The 19,537-nt window shown below is 43.4% G+C and overlaps 1 protein-coding gene across 11 annotated transcripts in view; it reads left to right on the forward strand.

The window, feature by feature from the left end:
- Znf385b (zinc finger protein 385B) overlaps positions 1-19,537 on the forward strand; it is a 402,760-nt gene that overhangs the window by 332,300 nt on the left and 50,923 nt on the right. For 8 of the 11 annotated variants that reach the window (XM_029474277.2, XM_029474271.2, XM_029474274.2 and 5 more), the window contains 2 exons: positions 297-335; positions 4,941-5,051. In XM_029474277.2, coding sequence (XP_029330137.1) covers positions 297-335; positions 4,941-5,051 — 150 coding nt within the window. The remainder of the gene's footprint in view (positions 1-296; positions 336-4,940; positions 5,052-19,537) is intronic. The other 3 variants (XM_085834743.1, XM_029474278.2, XM_021151825.2) reach the window with 1 other exon arrangement.

Genomic DNA, 19,537 nt, shown 5'->3' on the forward strand with positions numbered 1-19,537 from the left:
CCAGTAGTTATTTCTCCCATTTGTGGCCCCCAGTTGCCTTCTACAGTTCCTGATGACGGCCACCACCCCATCCATTTTCATTACCTATCATTTAATGGGCACTGATAAGTTTTGTTTTGGTTTTCCTGAGACTCACTGCAGAGAGCTCAGCCTCACTACTCTGTAGGTAGCGAGCGTTCCAGCGTCTGCACGCACATGAGCGGGAGAAACGGGTTTCTAAACCATGTCAATGCGTGTGGCTGTGCACATTCGTCTCAAAGTACCAGATGGTTACTTCTAACTTTTACTTTTTTTAGAAAAGAAGAGGCTTATTTGGGACCAATAAGTTCTGCCAGGTAAGGGACTCTGGTAGCTGGAGCTGTGTGGCAGGCATTTGATTTACTTGTTTTTTCCTCTTGAAAGCTATGTTATGATTATTTTCCAGTCGATCCTAATTGCCCCCATCCGCAGACTTTTCTGTGTAAACAGAAATAGCATGAGCTAAATTGCCTAACTAAGTAACAAGCATGTGGTCATTTAAAATTTATCTTACACTTAATAATATTGTTGAAAGCATTCATTTTTAACAATTAAATGCCTATGAACTGCCAATTTAATCTTTTAAAATACTGCTTTGGTGTGTAATTGCGATTCCTTCAATAATTTACCTTAATATGGTATATATGAAGTCTTTTATACATATGTAATTTTTCATTTGTTAATTTAATTACTTGACTTTTTAGTGTTTATGAGAATGTCTTTATTAATCTAGGATGCAATATTTATTCTGGAAGTTACTGTATGAATAATGGAAGAATTGCCACTGTTGTGTGACTTTCTGGGGAGATGTAAAGAAACATCCTCTCATCCCAGTTCTTGCGGAATAGATTCTGTCCAACTTTATTGTTCCAATTCTGTCAATAAGTCCATTGGAGTTATTTACTCCCCGAGGGGTCCTTCCCACCACATGGGAATTACAATGCCTGGAAAATGTGAAACTCAAGAGCACCCTGGGCAACTTGCAAGCGCTTTCCCAACCGTATTTCATTGCGTACTCCTTATGTAACCTTTCAGGAGGGAGCGACCTCAGAGAGGATAGCCATGAAGGCTCCTGCACCCCTAGAAGCCCTATGACACTTGTAGGCTCTCAACCTCAGAGAGGATAGCCATGAAGGCTCCTGCACCCCCAGAAGCCCCATGAAGCTTGTAGGCTCTCCATCGCTCCAGGGAGGATCGTGGCAGCTCTGAGTCATGTGCTGATGGTCACATTCCACCCAGAGGAAGCAGGTTCACCACGTACACCGACAGGCTGGACAGATCTCCTTCTGACAGACTATAGAGAAAGCAGCCAATTAGTAAGACAAACAAAAAAAAAGTGTATGTAACAGTAACCATTCCATCTAAATCTTAGAACATTGCGGAAGACATGAAACAAAACTTCCGAATACTTATTATCACTTCCTGCGTTTTGAAAATCGGAAAACCTTCTTATGATGCTGCAAATTTAAATCTCGCCCATAAGTTAGGCATTCCTTCAGACGTTTTCTCCTCTCTGCCCATCAGGGTTCTTCGTTCAGACGTGAGGGTCCAGAGCACCAGCAGTTGTCCCAAGGGATCCAACAGACTGGGCAGCGAGAGCATCTGTACCCCGTAACATCTTCTTAAATTCAGGACCAACAAATCATATTTGAATTAAAAACTGTACTTAGAGATGTTTTTAGACTTTCTGTTTCTGAGGCACAGACCCTGGGGAAGCCACTTAAATGAGGGATCCACAGTTATTTTTCTGCTTTGTACCCACAGAGAAAACACAACTTTTAAAGGGTAACTTTTCTACTCTAGATCAGTTTCTGAGGTTTTTCTCAACAGTCCTTGGCTCTGTTTATTCTGTGCCTGGGGTGAGGCAAAATATTGTGATGGTACAGCAGAGGCTACACTCGGCCTTGCAGATAGGAAGCAGGGTGGGTGGGGGCTGAGAGCTGGGTATAGCCTTCAGCAGCAGGTGCCCAGTGGTCACCTTCCTCCAGCCAGGACCGACCTCCTGAGGGTTCCACTGTCCATCTCCTTAATGCCACCAGTGAGAGGTCATACACAGAACCCAAGTTGGACGTTTTCTATTCAAGCCACAGGATGAGAGATTCATTTAGGTTTCAGTCTGTTACAGCAGGGAGGCTTCAGCGACCCGAGCAGCTGGACCCTGATGGGCAGAGGGGAGAAAAGAGAGGCTTTCCTGGAGGGCTTCCTTCTTGCCCTCCATCTACACCGTAGTCCTCCAGACTATTGAGTCTTGACACTCATGTTAGGATGGGTCCCCTTCCCCTTAGCTGGTCCTCTCTGGAAACAGCCCCCCATGCCCCCCCACACACACAGAGGTGTGCTTCATCCCCTGGGCACCTCTCAATCCTGACTGGCATTTGGGGTTCACCACCAAAATCAGCATCTACGAGAAAGATAGAAGGGATTTAGACAAGAGGAAAACGGGTCTTTTCTGAAAATTCTTGTAAGGAGATGAGTCGTGTTTCCCTGGAAACTAGAGTGACCGAGACATCAGGGGAGAGACTCTGGTATGGCTAGCTCCAAGTCGTCGTTCAAAGGAAGGCAGCAAAGCCGGAGGCCAGGAAACCCTTACAACTGCTGTCACAACTGAACCGACTCTGTGAGGAAAGCTAGGATCTTACACACTACAGAGGCCAAGTCTGGTGCCAGTGTCTTGCACGGACCTCCTTACCATGCTCTGGGGGTACAGGTGGCTGGGAACTTGTCTGCATCTGTGTTTGGAGTGTTCAGCCATGACTTTCCCTTAGGGATGGGGAAGAGGAAGCAGTGTCTTCAAGCTGGGGTGATACCAGTGTCAGATTGGAACAGGATGCAGTTATATTAGGAGTTCTTTGAAAAAAAATGTAAGGGGAATATTTCTATTTAAGGATTGTGTTGGATCCACCCCTAATGATCTTGGCTCACTAAAAATTTTAAAGTAGCATATTTTAAGTTCATATTTTATGTGTGCTTGTGTGTCATACCATAGGTAAAACGAGGACATGTGCATTTATTTTCAGCAATGGAAATTCTTATTTTTAAGGTTAATTTTTGATACCCTTTTAAAATGAGTGGTAGGGGAAAATGTACATTCTAGATGTGGCTTAAAGGATGTTATTATTTATGTCTCTTTAAAAGCACCTTGCAAACGATGAAGCATGAGTGTAGTCTACAGCAAGGATGAGCAAAGAGGCATGCATGACTTAGAGTTCGGTAGATGTCTTCCAACAGGAAGTCTGAGAATAAAAACTATCTCAATAAAAGGCTCTTTTGTTAACTTTAAAATTGGGGGCATTTTAATACTGCCAAATAGACTGTTTTATTTTTAAGCCTAATACAAATTGATACTCTGATATATCTATAGGAACCAGCAGAAAGTATTTAGATATACACATCTGCAAACAAAATAAATACCTAATGTTTTCTTCCCTGATCTTGTGGGATTTGCTTTGCCTGATGGTGGTTTGTTTTTGCTGGGCTTAGTTCTGCTTTGTCGACTTCTCATGCGGTAAAATCAAGGACTGTCGACATAGGACAGTGGTAAGGATTGGCTAGCTCTCATGAAGCCCTAGGTTAGGATGTGAGACCATCCCCACCACTCCAGAAAATGTACCTGGAAACCATCACCCCTGTTTGTATAGTGGCAATTCATTTACCATCACGCCTCCACAACTCTTAAACTTGTAACCCAAGAGCAAAGCTAATTCCAGTGACTTTGAATTTTCCTTCTGGAGAATTTCAGAGAGGGGCACACTGTATTTACCTCGTTTCCACCCCTGTGCTTTACACATATATACCATACAGACATGACTTCTATTATTCTTAGGCATCCCTTATAACAGTAATTCTGCCCTCTATTTTTGCTGTATATCAGTTCTCCTAAGTGCTAGTGTTAGACTTCATTGATTTATAAGCATGATCAGCGACAGTGTTTATTTCTTGTCTCTCAAATGTCATCATCTAATCCAACGTTAAACCCTGAGCTGGGGAGATTTCCTAGGTGGCGGTGTCAGTTGACCTGTCCTGGTTCACGTCACACCTGTCTATGAGTGACTCTTGGCTTCGCTTCTGCGTTGTCCTGTGAACCTCTCATTGATGTTGATGCTAAGGATTAACTTCTGGGCCATGCAAGAGAATCACCACATAGCTCTTTTTATCTGCTCTGCAGATGGAATCCTTACTTCCCCTAAGTGTGATGGCGCTACACCATGAGTTTCTCTGTGGCTGAACACTTTCATTACTGTACATTTCCCCAAATATGTATGTTTCTTATGGAAGCCAAAAGGAGTCACCCGCTATAAATCAAAGCCTTGCTTGGGATCAATATTTAAACAAGGATTGTGTATTAGCCAATCTCTTACATTCATCTGAGTGTTCATTTGTAATATACTTTCCAGAACAGTGAATTTCAATCCATAGAACATGAAAGCTAATAAATTATTTTAAAATAAAGAGTACACACTTTCTGATCTGTAATAAGAGCCTGACATTTACAACTTTGCCATAAATCAAAACTTAAGTTAAATATATCTGCGGTAACTGTCCCGGAGGTCATCTGAGACCTGCCGAGTATTATCTCTTCCTCCACGAAAACCTTTCACAACTTCATTTTAACCCTAACACGTGGGGCTTTGTAGTAGACTCTTTAAAATACCTCATGCCTTCTTTCACGGACACTGGGTTACAAGGCATGTGGTGATTCTCTTGTGGTCTTCTTTGTGTTAGCACTTTGTGTTTTGCTTTGGTTTTTATTCTTAATTCCGGGAGACGAGAACATTACTAACGAGGGAGAGTCTTTGGTAGCCTCAGCTGGGAACTAAGAGTTAAAACCTCTAGGAGTGGTTCTGCTTGGCTTATTTGCCCCCAGTGCTGTCTCTCCTGGGAAGGTGATTTTGACTTTCTGTTTTTAATCATTTGCTCTTCAGATGGACCCCGTGCAGAAAGCAGTCATTAACCACACATTTGGAGTCTCCATTCCCCCAAAGAAGAAACAAGTTATTTCCTGTAACGTCTGTCAGCTTCGCTTTAACTCGGATGTGAGTATCACCTTTGTGTTGCTCTCTGAAGTGTGTGGACCTGATGCTGAGTGGGCTGAATACAAATAAGCCTCGTCATATTGGTGTGCTCTCTTTACACACACACACACACACACACACACACACACACACACACACTGGTAATATTCAGATGGGAATCTGAAGACTCTATCTTGGCTGTGAAATTTCCTAAGCTTCTGAACTCAAAAAGCCATTTTGCAAAAAGCAGATTCAATGTGTTTTTAGAAATAAAAAAATAAGAGACATCCTTCTTCATATATACCATGGGTGTGACATTTTCATAATTCTACACAGTACAGACAACGAAATTCCACTCACTGGAAAGGCAGAGAAGCAAGCAGGCCATGATGTGAACAGTTATATTTAGTGTGATTTCAACCAAAGTCTAGCAAATGTTCAGTACCTCATAAAATTCTACCCTGAAGAATTTAAATGAACCTTGAGTCAACAGAGGGAAAGAAGATGCTAATTCATTTGACACCTCAGCATCCCAGAGCTATCAGTTCTCCCCAGACTTCAAAGACAGCAGCAGAACGAATAGGTCCAAGTCCCCAAACCTTCTCTATTGTTACAAATCTGCCATTTCTTAAAATACACGTAGGAAGGAAGGAAAAAAAAATCCTCATATGCATAAATTTGGAAGATTTTTACACTTCATGATTTCATTACTTATGACAAAATCTACAGTCATCAATTGAGAAATCATTCCATCTTGGAGCTGGATAGATGGCTCAGTGGTAAAACGTACTCGTTGCTTCTGCAGAGGACCTGGGTTCCATTCCCAGCTCCATCCAGAACTCCAATTTCAGGGGAACTGGCACTCTCTACTGGCCATCATGGGTACTGCACACACTAGTGCACTTGTGTCCATGCAGGCAAAGCACTCATACGTATAAAGTTAAATATATCTTAAAAACCTCACCCATTCTAACTTCTCAAGCCCTACTTGCCATTCCTGATTGTTATCAACACCTTAGTACTTTTTACATAACTCGCCAGCTTTTGTTTACGGAGCTATATCTAAATGTGAGTATCTTTCTGTTTTTCTTACACATAGAGTAACATAAATTTTCCTCTGCCTTTGCTTGTTTAGTTTTTATGGTGTTCATGAACATGTATGTGTGTGTATATATGTGTGTGTACATGTGTGTGCAGGCATGCATGCACACTTGTCAGTAAGAGTGAGCAGGTCAGAGCTTGATATCCTCAATCTCCCTCCCCCTCCTTTTTCTTGTGACAAGATGTCTCACTAAACCCAGAGCTTGTCTTTTTCCGGTGAGATTATCTGACCAATGAGCTCCAGAGATCTGATTGGCTTTGCCCTGCAGCACAGTGCCACCATACCTGGGATTTCCATGTATGCTCAGGTCCTCTTGCTTGCAAGGCAGACACGCTACCATGAGCCAGCTCCCCCCGCCCCCTCACCTGACAACGCTTCAGCTTCATGGAGAAGCCACTCTGTCAACATAGAGTGTTCCCTAACCCCTTTGTTTGCAAATGAATGTGGTAGACAACGATGCTTGTGTCCTCTTAATATGTCACCTTACATCACCAAGGGGAAGTAAGTTAGCAGAGTTAAAGGTGGTATCATCTGTCTCTAAAACGGAAAGACCACCCACCACTTCCTCGTGTGCCCAGTGTACAAGGCCTCCTTAAAAGGGGAAGGAGATGGAAGAAGCCGTCGTTGATGATGCATGATAAGAAGAACGTGCTTGCTCACTGATGGCTTTGCAGATAAAGGAAGGTTCCGAAAGCCAAGGAGTGTGCACAGGTTCCAGAAAGCTCCATCAGAGAACCTGTTTTACCCATACCTTCATTTTAGCCCAGAGAGACACACATCCCATTTCCGATGACCAACTAGAAGATAATGCATTCGGGTTGCCTTTAACTTATGATCGTCTCCTGGGTACTGTTTACTTAGTACCCAGCAGCAGTCTGTGTGCACGTGCAGTTTGACCAGTGCCTTCTAGGTGAACCTGTAGGTTGTCTCCCGCTTAGGAGCACTGCATATATTTTCACAGTCAGTAGCCAGCAGAACTAGGATCTGGATGTCTTGCCCCTAAATCTGCAGGCGTGCCTACAAGACTATTTCCTGTCATCCGACTTTGGTGTAAGGCTTAACGGAACCCCTCCTGGACGATAGTGGGACATTCCCTACCAGCAAATGATAACTAAGTCTGTCTGGGTTCTGTCCTTACTTAGAAAACTACAAGTCACGGGTCTTCTACTCATTCAGAGTCCTGGAGGGCCAGGTGTGATGACACACACCTTTAATCAATGCTCAGAATGCAAAGGTAGAGGTAGACAGATCTCTCAGAATTTAAGGACCAACAGACTACATAGACACTGTCTCAAAAATAAATAGATAAATAGATAGATTTAAAAAAGAGTTCTTGAACACAGGTTTAAGTCCTGGTTCTGAACATGGAAAATGATAGCCACACTGTTGGCCTTAGTTTTCTCTTCTATGATAGCAACTGAAATGGACCATTCCAGCTCTGTGATTAAAAATAATCTGCATGGTATTGTCATTAGCAGAACATGACATAAACACATCAGCCTCATAGATAGGACAGCTAAGACCTCAGCATTCTACTTTTCTACTGTGTCATGGAAGCCAGGTATGGTGGCACACACCTGCAATCCCAGAAACTAGGAGGAGGAGGAGGAAGAGGAGGAGGAGAAAGAGGAGGAAGAGGAGGAAGAGGAAGAGGGAGGAGGAGGGAGGAGGAGGAAGAGGAAGAAGAGGAGGAGGAGGAGGGGGAGGAGGAGGAAGAGGGGGAGAACCAGGAGTTGAAGGCCAGCCTTGTCTACAGAGTGAGTGTGAGACTGGGGCAGCATGAGACCCTGTTTGAAAAACCAAAATACAAAACAAACAAGCAAACAAACAAAATCAAAAACTCATCTGTTCCATGGGTCATGTGGGGTGAGGTATGAGACTCTTCTCCCTACATCCTGGAATCTCCCACCCCTTTGAATCCTGCTCACCATCATCCATTCCTCCCCGCATTGCGCTAACGTGGGCAGGTCAGCTGCACGCGCATTGGAGGGCGACCACCAGCTTCCTGTCACCGCTCATCAGCTCTGCGGAGAACAAAGACAGTAATGAGATTTCTGAGTCATGCTTGGATTCTAGGCAATATAACCGAAAAAAAAATCTCGATGGCAAACTTAGAAATGTGACATCTATGTGTTCCCAGTGTTTAGTAATGGCGCTATAATCTGCATAACTGAGCTCTCTAACTGAGCATTTTTTATTGGGGGAGAAAGTTTATTATTTTATAATTACCCTATTTACATTTTAATGCAAGAATTAAGAAGATGTTCATCCTTATTTCCTTTAATAACATTTCTAAATCAGCCTGAGACTGAATTGGCTTCAGTCTTCAGTGTAGAAAATACGTTTATTGAAAGATCTGGAAGGCAAATTTGCACAGTAAACAGACTGCACTCCACGGTTCTCCATAACCCACATAAAACATACCAGGGTAGGCCTTGTGCAGTAAAGCTCAGAGCGACCTAGTTTAAGGGTTCGGCAGCCCACTTTGTCCAGCTTTTATCGTCTCAGTAGAACTCCACTGTTGGAAAGCAAAAGGCTACAGCTTTATTTACACAACACAGCCTTATGTAAATGAGCAAGCATTAATCACCCACATTTCCCAAGTGAACCTTTACAAATGACGCCATTAACTTTGCCAGAGGCAGGCACTGCCATCCTGGAAGAATACACTTTCCAAGAGAGTCCTAGACCTCTGCACAAATATGTGCAGGTGACAGCTCCTCTTTCCTTCCTCCTCATCTTCTCTTTAAATCCTAACCTAGGGTAAGCCAAACTCACGTTGTCGTGCACCTTGTCAGGTGGGTGTACTACAACTGGAGGATGACTATAAAGTGATGAGCCTGAGTAGGGATGGCTACCTATTAGCTGGGCAGTGTCATCTCGGGAGATGAACCCAGTCCTAGCATTCACTTTGAGAATAATGCCCTGAGGGGGACATTCTTCTCCCTTTGGGGCTAGGTCGGAAGTTGGGAGATCACAAATAAATTTTAATCTGCATATTAATTTCAGTTCATTAGAGACTAGCAGTAGGAGGATCAAAAAAATACAAGTGGAGTTTCACATGACATTACAGCGGGTCCACTAGAGTTGTCGTCATCATCATCATCATCATTATCATCATCATCATCATCATCACCACCACCATCGATGTCAACATCACACATGCATGATCTTCATCTCACCCAAATCCTCATGCTTCTTAGGGAACCGGGAGAAAGAGCACAGCAATCGAATTGAGCTCTACAGACTCAATTCTGGTTCAGGAATCCATCCTAAAATTTTTGGAAATGGTCATTAAGGCCACACATTATGATGCATGACGCTAATGCCATAGGCTCTCATTACTAACACGGCCCTACCCAGTCCGATTGCAAAATCTACAGTACTGCTTTTTGCTTAGCACCTTCAGCGTTGAGTCCCACCATAGTCCACGTTCTCTTCATTTTATTTACTTCATGGTATTTGTGAGTCGGTGGGTTTTCTTGACATTGCTCTGTCTGGGTCCCAGTACTGCTTTGGTTTAGCCAGCATCTCTAGATTTTAGGGCTCTGTCTTTCTGGTTGTGCTTTATATGTCTTCCTGTCTGGGGATGTAAAGAGGTGACCTCATGCCATTTCATTGATTGACCTCAGAATATCATAGACAGACAGGAAACTAAAGGTTTGCTTCAAAGATAAAATGGTAGGGAGGCCAGACATTTGTGTGAACATTTTTGAGGGTGGCCTCACTCTCCTATTCTTGACTGTGAACCTCCGACATTTTGAAAATCGCAGTCATTCAGAGATTGGTGGCAATTCCCAGGACCACAGTTAGCAGGTGATTGGTACTTGCGCAAGCCTGGCACCCTCGTTTTGTGTCTCTGTCATCTTGCTACCTTCATTTCACCCAGATTGGGCCCTCCGGTCTTTCTGCCTGCTCTCTCCTCCCTGGCCCATTGTAAGTCTTATTCCTGCCTCCTGATTTCTTTTGCAGATAAAAATCTCACACTGCCACCATTACTGCCTTCTGTAAACAAACTTCATCCATTTAACAATTAAGAAGCCTCCCTGCTGTGTCTGCCAGGGGCACTGGCGGTCTCTGCAGCCCACCCAACAGAATCCTCCACAGTCACGGGGCTGGCCACCAAGCCACAGCTCTGGGCCCCACATAAATTTCCTTCCCACATGCTGCTGGTGGGTCCTCCATCTCTTGGCTACCAGACCCGACTGTCCTTCTCCACCAGCTGTCGTTTGACACCACCAAGCCCCTGCAGCAGATGCCCTTCCTAGGAAATCAAATCACCCAAGAGCCTGGAACCCTGTTAGGCATAAACTTACAAAATGGTCCCTTTTTGCAAAACCAGTGCAAGCAGTTGGCGTGCAAGGAAGGGCTTTATGAAACTCCAGTGCCATTCAGTATTCCAGGGAATCCTGCAACTTGCCATTGATATCCTTGAGTTATCTTTTATCTCTGAAATATGTCTTCCCTGTTCTTTTCCGTGTTCTCCTCCAAACCATTACTTTTCCTCTTCCTTCATTCTCCAAGGTCTTGTCTTCTCCGATGCCTCTCCCTTTTCTTGCCTTCTGTCACACTGGAGTAACAAATGCATTGCTTTCCCTATCTGTCTTCAGCATTGGTAGTGTTTTTAATTAAGTCTTTTCTTTCCTTAAGCAGATTCTTTGATTTCGATTCGGAAAATTTATCTTCTGATGTTTGACTGTCCCCAACATAAGGTCACTGCCACTTATACAGGCATCAAGGCTATATGTTACTGTCCCCTGCCTCATGTATATGCATCTAACCACTGCCAACCACCTATACACATCTACTCCATTGCTCTTGACAGTGCTTGGGATAGACGGCCAGTCCCCTATGGCTTCCTTTGTGTAATTTCATATGAATTATATAAAGTAGGCCTTCTATACTCAGGGGATCCCCAAGCATGGTTCTAGCGTTCCCTCCTGCCCCACAATCTTGCACAAACACATGCTGCTCTCCTCAACTTCATTCCCTAAACAGTACAGTGTGAGAGCCATTGCACAGAATATATATTTTAGTTTAAATATTCTGGAGATGGCTTTAAAAGAATATAGGAGGACATATTCAAATCCCATGTCACTGTTTTATATAAGGAACTTCAGCAGTCACAGATTCCGGCACTCAAGGAAGCTTCTGGAACCATCCCCCATGAACTGGAGCAATGGCTACACATACATCCAGGGATAAGCTTAGTCTATTACATTTCACCTGTGCTAACATAGCTACTACTGAAGAGAGAGAGAGAGAGAGAGAGAGAGAGAGAGAGAGAAGAAACTTGCCCCTCCCTCACTAAAATGTCAATCTGTGGTGTAGGGGTTCCACAAGGTCGGACTTCCGCTGAGCCTGGCAGTAGGTGATTGAATAAAGAGATGCTGCGGAGGGGATCGTGGTCTCGTTGCTGATCCAGGAGCTGCAGTGCTTACTGTAAAATTTACATCTGCTGTTAAGCAATAAGGATTATTAGAAAAATTAACATCGTGAGTTTGAGAACCCAACCAATCCTGTCAAGAACAAAGGTGTAATGCCCCAAACAGAAGGGATCAATAATGTCCAATGAGAATCTAGAAAGTGAGAGCCAGCTTTTGTCAAACATTTTACATTTTTTTCCCATAAATAAGACTATTTATATTGATTCTTAGGTTTGGAGGGTAGCGAAGCAGATAGGAGGTAATTAAAAGCATAAATCTCCAGGGCCTGAGAAGGTAATTCTCTGTTTCCCAGACAGAGCTGACAAAATGATGAACATTTTTTGCTTCAACATGACAGAAATATAGCGTGATTACACGGAACAGGGACATGGGGTGCTAAAAGTTTTCTTCAATAGCTGCCATTAAACAAAGCTCTTAAAAATCCACCTCTTTGAGGTGTGTAGTACCTACTCATTAAATTCTTTAGAACCTTGCTTCCGTGGTAGGCCAGCCTGAGAACGTGAAAGCAGCAGTCCCTTCTATCTTAAATAGGCACATGGAGAACTTTAGGACTGATTTTTAGACTTAGAACTCAGGGCAGGGGAGATGGCTTCCTCCAGGAAAGCATCTGCCACACCGGTGTGAGTAACAGAGACTGACACAGTTTGTAATCCCAGCGCCTGAGACAGGGAGATCCCTTGGAGCTCACTGGCCAGAAGTTTAGTCTGAGTTCAGTGATAGACCCTGTATCAAAAGGAGGAGGAGGAGGAACGAAGGAAGAGAATGCACAATGACTTCTGACTTACACATGGGTACACACATACATGCAAACATATGTGCTCAGGAGTGAGTATAACACACACACTAAATTTTACCACTGGGAGAAATAATAGACTACATTTAAAGAACAGTTTTGTCTTTTGTTTTTTTAAAGTGAGCATACCAATTTTTAGAGACGAGTCAGACTCCATATTGAATTAAGGAGGAAATCAGCCACTGGACGTGATTTAGTATTTTTCGGGCTTTCCTCTAAATGTAGAGATGCCTCTCATGACATGGACTCTAGCATTCACTTGTTTGCAGCCACGTTTGGAATGGTACGTTCCGCTGTATATGGCCGTGCACAGAACGTAAATATGAGCGTTAGAATGAAGGGACCAACGCCCACCCCTGCTCCTCACCGTCCATTCTCAAGAGAAACCCACTGGCACCTCTGACTCGCTGTCAGCTGTGGTCTATGCCCAGTGAACGCTGGGCTAGTCAGGTAGTAATACAGCTCTAAAAAACACTGGACGGGTTTCTGCTCACTTCTCAAATTCTTCAGTGAATGGCCCTTTAAATAAAAAGCGTTTTCTCCAAGTCTGCTGTCAGGTTGTTTTCCACCCGAAGGTTTCCTTCCCTGCCACCTGGGCCTCACGGAAGACTGCTAAGACTTCCTGCATTTCCCTTCTTCCCTTGATATAAATTTCTTCAGTTAAGACTGATGCCAGAATCATTAACAATAAGAAAAGGTCTCACGTGATTTCTGTGGCTTGGGATTTCAGCTACAGGTTCATTCAATATGTAATTAAGGACAGATAGAAATTCTCAGCTGAGCACCCGAGGGCTCGGTGTGATTAGCCGCTGGTCTCAGGTAGATATCTGGGCTTTACTTTAGGGGCACTTGGTTTCCTGTAGCTCCTCTCTGCGATGCTTTCCTAGGCGGTTGGCTAGACTCCTCACCATCTTCACAATGAGAAATGGAAAGTATTATTTATGTGTGACCCAAACAGAAGGAAAGGGTGGTTGGGAGTTTGTGTGCTCCACTGCTGGAGCAAGAGGGGCAACTTGAGACAGTTTGGCACATTCTGCAAGAAAAGGATCTTTTAGCTAATTTTACCTCTCAGGCAGTTCCCTGAGTAACATGGGAGCGGTTTGCACTGCAGGCCCAAGGATTTGGAATCTGTAGCCAGGCAAGGCTGTGGGAACCATCCATTGTGCACGCCGAAGGGTGGAAGGAGACAGCAGAGAAAGGATTATTGCTTCAGCCATTTTCTAAAATATCAAGAATCTGCTGGCAATATCGTGTGGATGGTGGGACTGAGGGGTGGGGGCTCTTCAAGGACAGAAAAGCAGCTAAGAAAAAAACCCATCAAGATAATCTCTGCCTCAAAAGGAAGGTCTGAGCAATTTCCTCCCAGTCTTGGTTATCTACCTGGGGAAAGAAAAAGAAAGGAATTTTAAGGCTGCCCAACTGTACTGTGGTGCTAACTGCAGCATAATTCTGGAGAGAACAGAGCCTATGGCTAGAATAGCCTCCAGCGGAACAGCGTTTGCTGGGTCCCAGCTCCCTGCCTGGTGCCACAAGGACACTCTCCACACACATCATCCCTGTGATTGCACACAGGGGCACAGAGGGCAAGCCTCGAGAGATGGCCGGGACTTGAGGAAAACACAACAGAAGAACTATCTAATTCTGTAGCTGATGCAGACAGGGCACAGCCTAGCTTGGTGACCGTGACTTAGGCCTTTAGTTCTAGCACTTGGAATACAGAAGTAGCTGGGTCTCTGTGATTTTGAGGTCAGCCAAGACTGTGTGTGGAGCATCAAGCTAGCCAGAATATTTAGTGAGACCCAGTTTCTCTTTCTTTCTTTCTTTCTTTTTTTTTGTTTTGTTTTTTTGTTTGTTTGTTTGTTTTGTTTTGTTTTTCGAGACAGGGTTTCTTTGTGTAGCCCTGGCTGTCCTGGAACTCACTCTGTAGACCAGGCTGGCCTTGAACTCAGAAATCCACCTGCTTCTGCCTCTCAGTCCTGGGATTAAAGTGGAGTGCCACCACGCCCGGCTTGACCCTGTTTCTTAAAACAAAACAAAAGAACAAACCCCAAATATGGCCTGTTACATATTTCTCATGGTCCTTGGAAAGGCAACAGAGAATCCATGGCCTCCCAAAATTCGCAGATATTTTGTATTTTCATATCTGAAACCACAAGACAAGTGACTAATCTTTCTTCTCAGGGGACAGATATTCCACATCTTATATCAACATGTTCCCATGGTCTAGATCCTGATAAATTTTAGGAACTAATATTTCATGTTACCGAAACTATTTCTCTTTTCCCTTGTTCCTTCCTTCCTTCCTTCCTTCCTTCCTTCCTTCCTTCCTTCCATTCTTTCTCTTTTTAGTGGCAGTAGTGGTGATTTGGATTGGACCCAGGGTCTCAGGGTCTCATACTAGGCAAGTCCAACTGAGCTAAATCACCAGTCAGTGCTCATGTAAATCCAAAGCAAGAGAACAAACTCCTCTACCCACCCCAACCTCTGTTTACTCACACATTCACACACACTCACACACACACTCACACACTCAATTTCTCTCTCTCTCTCTCTCTCTCTCTCTCTCTCTCTCTCTCTCTCTCTCTCCTCTCCCCCCTGTGTTCTAGGATACATGGAGAGTGTATGCTGTGTTCACTGCTCAGACAGCTGGTCTTACAGGGACTCAGGATGCACCACACCATCAGTCTCTAGCCCTGGGATTTGAGACTGGTTCGGAATTCAATGTTTTGTGTTTTCCATCTGATTGGAAAGTGTGCATTCACAGCGCTAACAGTGGTGACACAAGATAACAGGAAAGCAGGGTGAGACTTACAGGGAGAGGTATCTGACCTGGAGAGGAGAGGGATTGGGTGAGAGTCAGAAATGACTAGAATCCACACCATATAAACATGAAACCACACATGATCACACCTCCCACGTCAAGACAAAGGGAAGGAAGGACGTTGACAGGGACACTGGAGAGCAGTTGTGCACACAGCTCTCATGCTCGCTGACATGTGGTTCTAACTCAGTGTGTGGACTTCAGTGCCGCTTGACTTTTATGTCTGTGAACTCACCATTAGCATTACAAATCAGAAATGTAAAAAAGGGTGTGGTTTAAGCACAATAAATAATATTTCTATTACACTATTCATGAGGTGTCTGATGACCATTACAGAGCATAGCCAGTCTTCTGTAGTACGTAGATATTAATTAAAAAAAAAAAAAGCAGTGGAACTCATGGGTGGCACTTTTTCTTGCAAATGTAACAAAAAATAAATTTTAGTTTTAAATAAGACAGTAAAAAATGAGGGAAAAGACAATTCCTTGTGCCTTTTAATCACATTGATGCATTCAGGAGAAAATATAAACCCTTCTAACAGAAATTTCAAAGAGACACATAAAATTTTAAAAACTTAACATGTTTCAATCGGTGGTATTGTGTGTCCCTGTTAGATCTATGGTTGCAATGTCACAATATAAGTGGCAAAGGTTTGCAGATCTGAACCCATCTGAAATGGCTTTGGGTGATCTCTCAGCATCAGGAATGATTACATGTCGTGGAGCCAGTGTGAAACAGGCATTCCTCTGAGAATGATAAGTTCTCTGTATTAACTGAACATAGGTAATTAAAACCTAAGTAACACAACATTCTCATTTTATATACACACACATACACACACTTAGAACTTACTGGGGTGTACAGCTCAGGAGTAGAATACCTGCCTAACATGCCCCAGACCTTGGGTTCTAGCCCAGTGCTGGGAGAATGGACATTACACAAGAACAACCAGGACACTTAACTAGAACTTAGACTAAAAACAAAAGAACGTTGCCAAGGAAGACTATTTGAGTTCTGTAGTTTACAGCCCATGGGGGGGGCGGGGCTGGAGAGGTGGCTCAGCAATTAAGAACACTTGTGTTTTTACAGAACATCTTTGGCTCCCAGTACCCACGAAATGGCTTAAAACCCCAGTGCCCTCTACTGACCTTCCAAGCCATCAGACACATGGTACATACACATAAGATAGGATAAGTTTATCTAAAAACCGTATCACCAGCATCTAGTGGCAATGCAAAACAGACTGGTTTTAGCCAGTTTTCTTGTTTAAATCATCTACAGATCATGCAACCCCTTTCCCTCTGAGGACCACTTAGGGCCCTGCCTTCAGTGCACCCCTGAAGACTAGTGTTCATTCCATATGAATGAACTCTGGTTCTACGTCTACCCGCTTTCATTGGGAGACAGAGACAGAGACAGGCAGAATATTGACTTGGGATCACAGACTTCGTTTCATCTTTGATCCATCTACTAAGATGCTCCTAGAAAGCCGGCTAACGTATACCATTGGTCGAGTGGGAGATGACCACTCGGGTTTTGCTCTGGACAGAGCTATCATTGTATATTATGAGGGACACTTACAGAATCCTTCTGTGTGGTGATTTGGGATTTAATATCACAGCCATTCAGTAATACCAGTTTCTGTCATCTTTTTCTGGTTCCATTTAGGAACCAGAAGAATAGAAAAGACTAGATTCTAAAGGAGCTGTTAATAATTCATTAAGGCTTTGTAATTGAAATGGTTTAAGCCAACAAAATGCCCCACACATTTTTTAAACTAAAAATACCAACATTTTGTGTTCAGTCTATACATTTGCACAGATGGTCAGAGAACAGAGCATTCATTAATCTCTGTAAGTCAAGAGAAAATGATAGATTTCCACATTTTTAAAGTGCCACAATAGGATTGCTGAATTTACAGGTATAAAATTGAAAAAAAGAAAAAAGAAAAATTTAGAAATGTGAAGATATGTCATTCCTTCCCAGCTATCTTGCTGGAGATTTACAGACTGAAGAATTTTCATTTGCATGCATATCCGTTTTTATAAATGTGATAAATTCTTATTACTCTGGATTATATTAACCAGGGATCTCTGGTAATTCAGGTGTGTAATGAATGAACTGCATTTTTGTTTGTTCTAAGTTCTTACTTCAAAGACAGTACACATGAGTTTTGCAAAGGGGAATCGAAGCCTAAAAACTGGAAACCCACAGAGAAGGCTTCTTAAGCCCACAGATTTACTTTCATGCAGTGACTATCACATGATTTTAACAAATTGCTTCATCTCTGGCAGCTAACAGCCTTTAAAAACCTTTCCTTCCTTCCTCCCCTCCTTCCTTCCTTCCTTCCTTCCTTCCTTCCTTCCTTCCTTCCTTCCTTCCCTCCATTCTATCTTTTCTTTCTCCCTCCCTCCCTCCGCCCCTCCCTACCTTCTTTCCTTCCTTCCTTCCTTCCTTCCTTCCTTCCTTCCTTCCTTCCTTCCTTCCTTCCTTCCTTCCTTCCCCCCAGCTAACACCATCTCTAAAATGTTCTGTTTTTTGGACTGTCATGTAATCACTACTGAGACTTTCCCTAGCCCATGACCATTTAGCTTACACCATTCTCGCTTTTAAAGAAAACTAGTACTTTTGTTACTTACTTGACATTTTGTTTAGACAAGATAATGTCACCTGACATTCTCAAACTTCAGGCTCCTAACTGTGCCAGTTTGTACTCCAGCTCCTGCCTCTGGCCCTGGTTGCTTGCATCCTGCATCTGTAGTGACTCTGACTACCCTAAGTAGGACATGCCCACCTTCCCACCCCTCCCACAGCAGCTCCAGTTCCTATGCATCTTTCAGGTCTTAAATATTTCTTGCTCACTGTAGTTTTTCAAGATTTGGTGGACTAATTTTGGCCCCACTCCCATTGGCTATATTGACTGTGTCTTAATTAGAAAATATATATTTATTTATAGAACTATTGGTTCAAACACACACACACACACACATATTGATTATGACTGTGACTGGATCCCTTCTGTAGTCTCTCTTGTACCTAGCTCAGTTTGTGGGAATCATTCTAAAGGGGTCATAGGAGAGTTACTAAATACATGCTCTATGATAAAAACTGAACCTAACATGGCCTTAAAGGCTACCTCCCAAAGCCTGCTTTTACTCCAGATCATCTTTAAGCATCATAGCGAAGGGTGAGAGTCTATATGGTCTTTAATCTGCCCCAGGGCGTGCTATTTTGATCTAGGCTAGGGCTTCCTTCATTGATCTGCAGTATGCTGATGAAAAACCCGTTCTTTTAATCTTTTATTCAAATCCAATGTCTTCTGTAGAAGTTTGGACCAGTTCTTCTTTTCAGCCTTATACTCCCAGAAATAAGACCCAGACTTAAAATATATCGACAGATACCTTGGCTATATAGCTAGGCTCTTCTCTGACTAGATCATAAACCATTTGCCCTAATCTTACCCTAATTTTGCCATGTGGCTGGTTACCTAGCTCAGGGATCATGTGTCTGTCTCCTCACATCTTCCCAAGTGGATCTCCCACCTGGCCTGGTTCTATTCCAGAATTCTTTCTTCTCCTGGATGTCCCACCTCCTACTTCCTGCTTAAGCCATAGGCCTTCAGTGCTATTATTGACAGGTGCCATGTCCATCCAGACATAAGATATTCTTCCCACGGTCTTCCACGTCTAACACTGAGATAGAGCAACAGTAGCTTTCCGAGTTCTCTGTAGACTCCCACTGGTCTTACTGGCTCCACGTGGCTTTATGAGGTGAAATGAGGCTCTGCACAGAAAACACTTAGCCCTGTTCCTGACACATGACAAGCCATGGCAGCTGTGTTGTCTATATTTTTATTTCTGAACTCAGGGAAATGTGTCATAGCCTTTATGCTTGAAGCTTTTCTGGATACTGCGTTTCCATTCTGGCTGTGTGTTCTTCACCTCTTCTACGTGACGGGGGCAAGGTGCTCTGATTTCTCTCGAGGCGGCTCTCAGTCCTTTATTTACACAAACACGGCTACCACTCAGCTTTCGGTGCACTGTTGCCAGCTTGTGGAACGACACGACCTCAGAATCTACTATTTTCCAGTTATTTAATAAAACTGATTTGAAATTGTGGAAAAGTGCTGGAGCACTTAACGCTGCTGCTACCCTTAGAGAGCGCAGTTCTTCCTAGAAACTTAGTTTTCAGTTCTTCTCTCTTGGACTTCCTCCTCGCTGTCTTCTGTTTTGACCTTTTCTCTCTCCCACCCTGCTCTCCTGATGACCCTGCTCTCCTGACTGATGAGCTGTCTCCTGAAGGTCTCACGTCACTGTCTTCTCAAGAATCTTTCCTCAGATAGAT

Source organism: Mus caroli, unplaced genomic scaffold (genome assembly GCF_978045245.1).
Source record: "Mus caroli unplaced genomic scaffold, Mus_caroli_1 scaffold_2, whole genome shotgun sequence".
Lineage (NCBI taxonomy): Eukaryota > Metazoa > Chordata > Mammalia > Rodentia > Muridae > Mus > Mus caroli.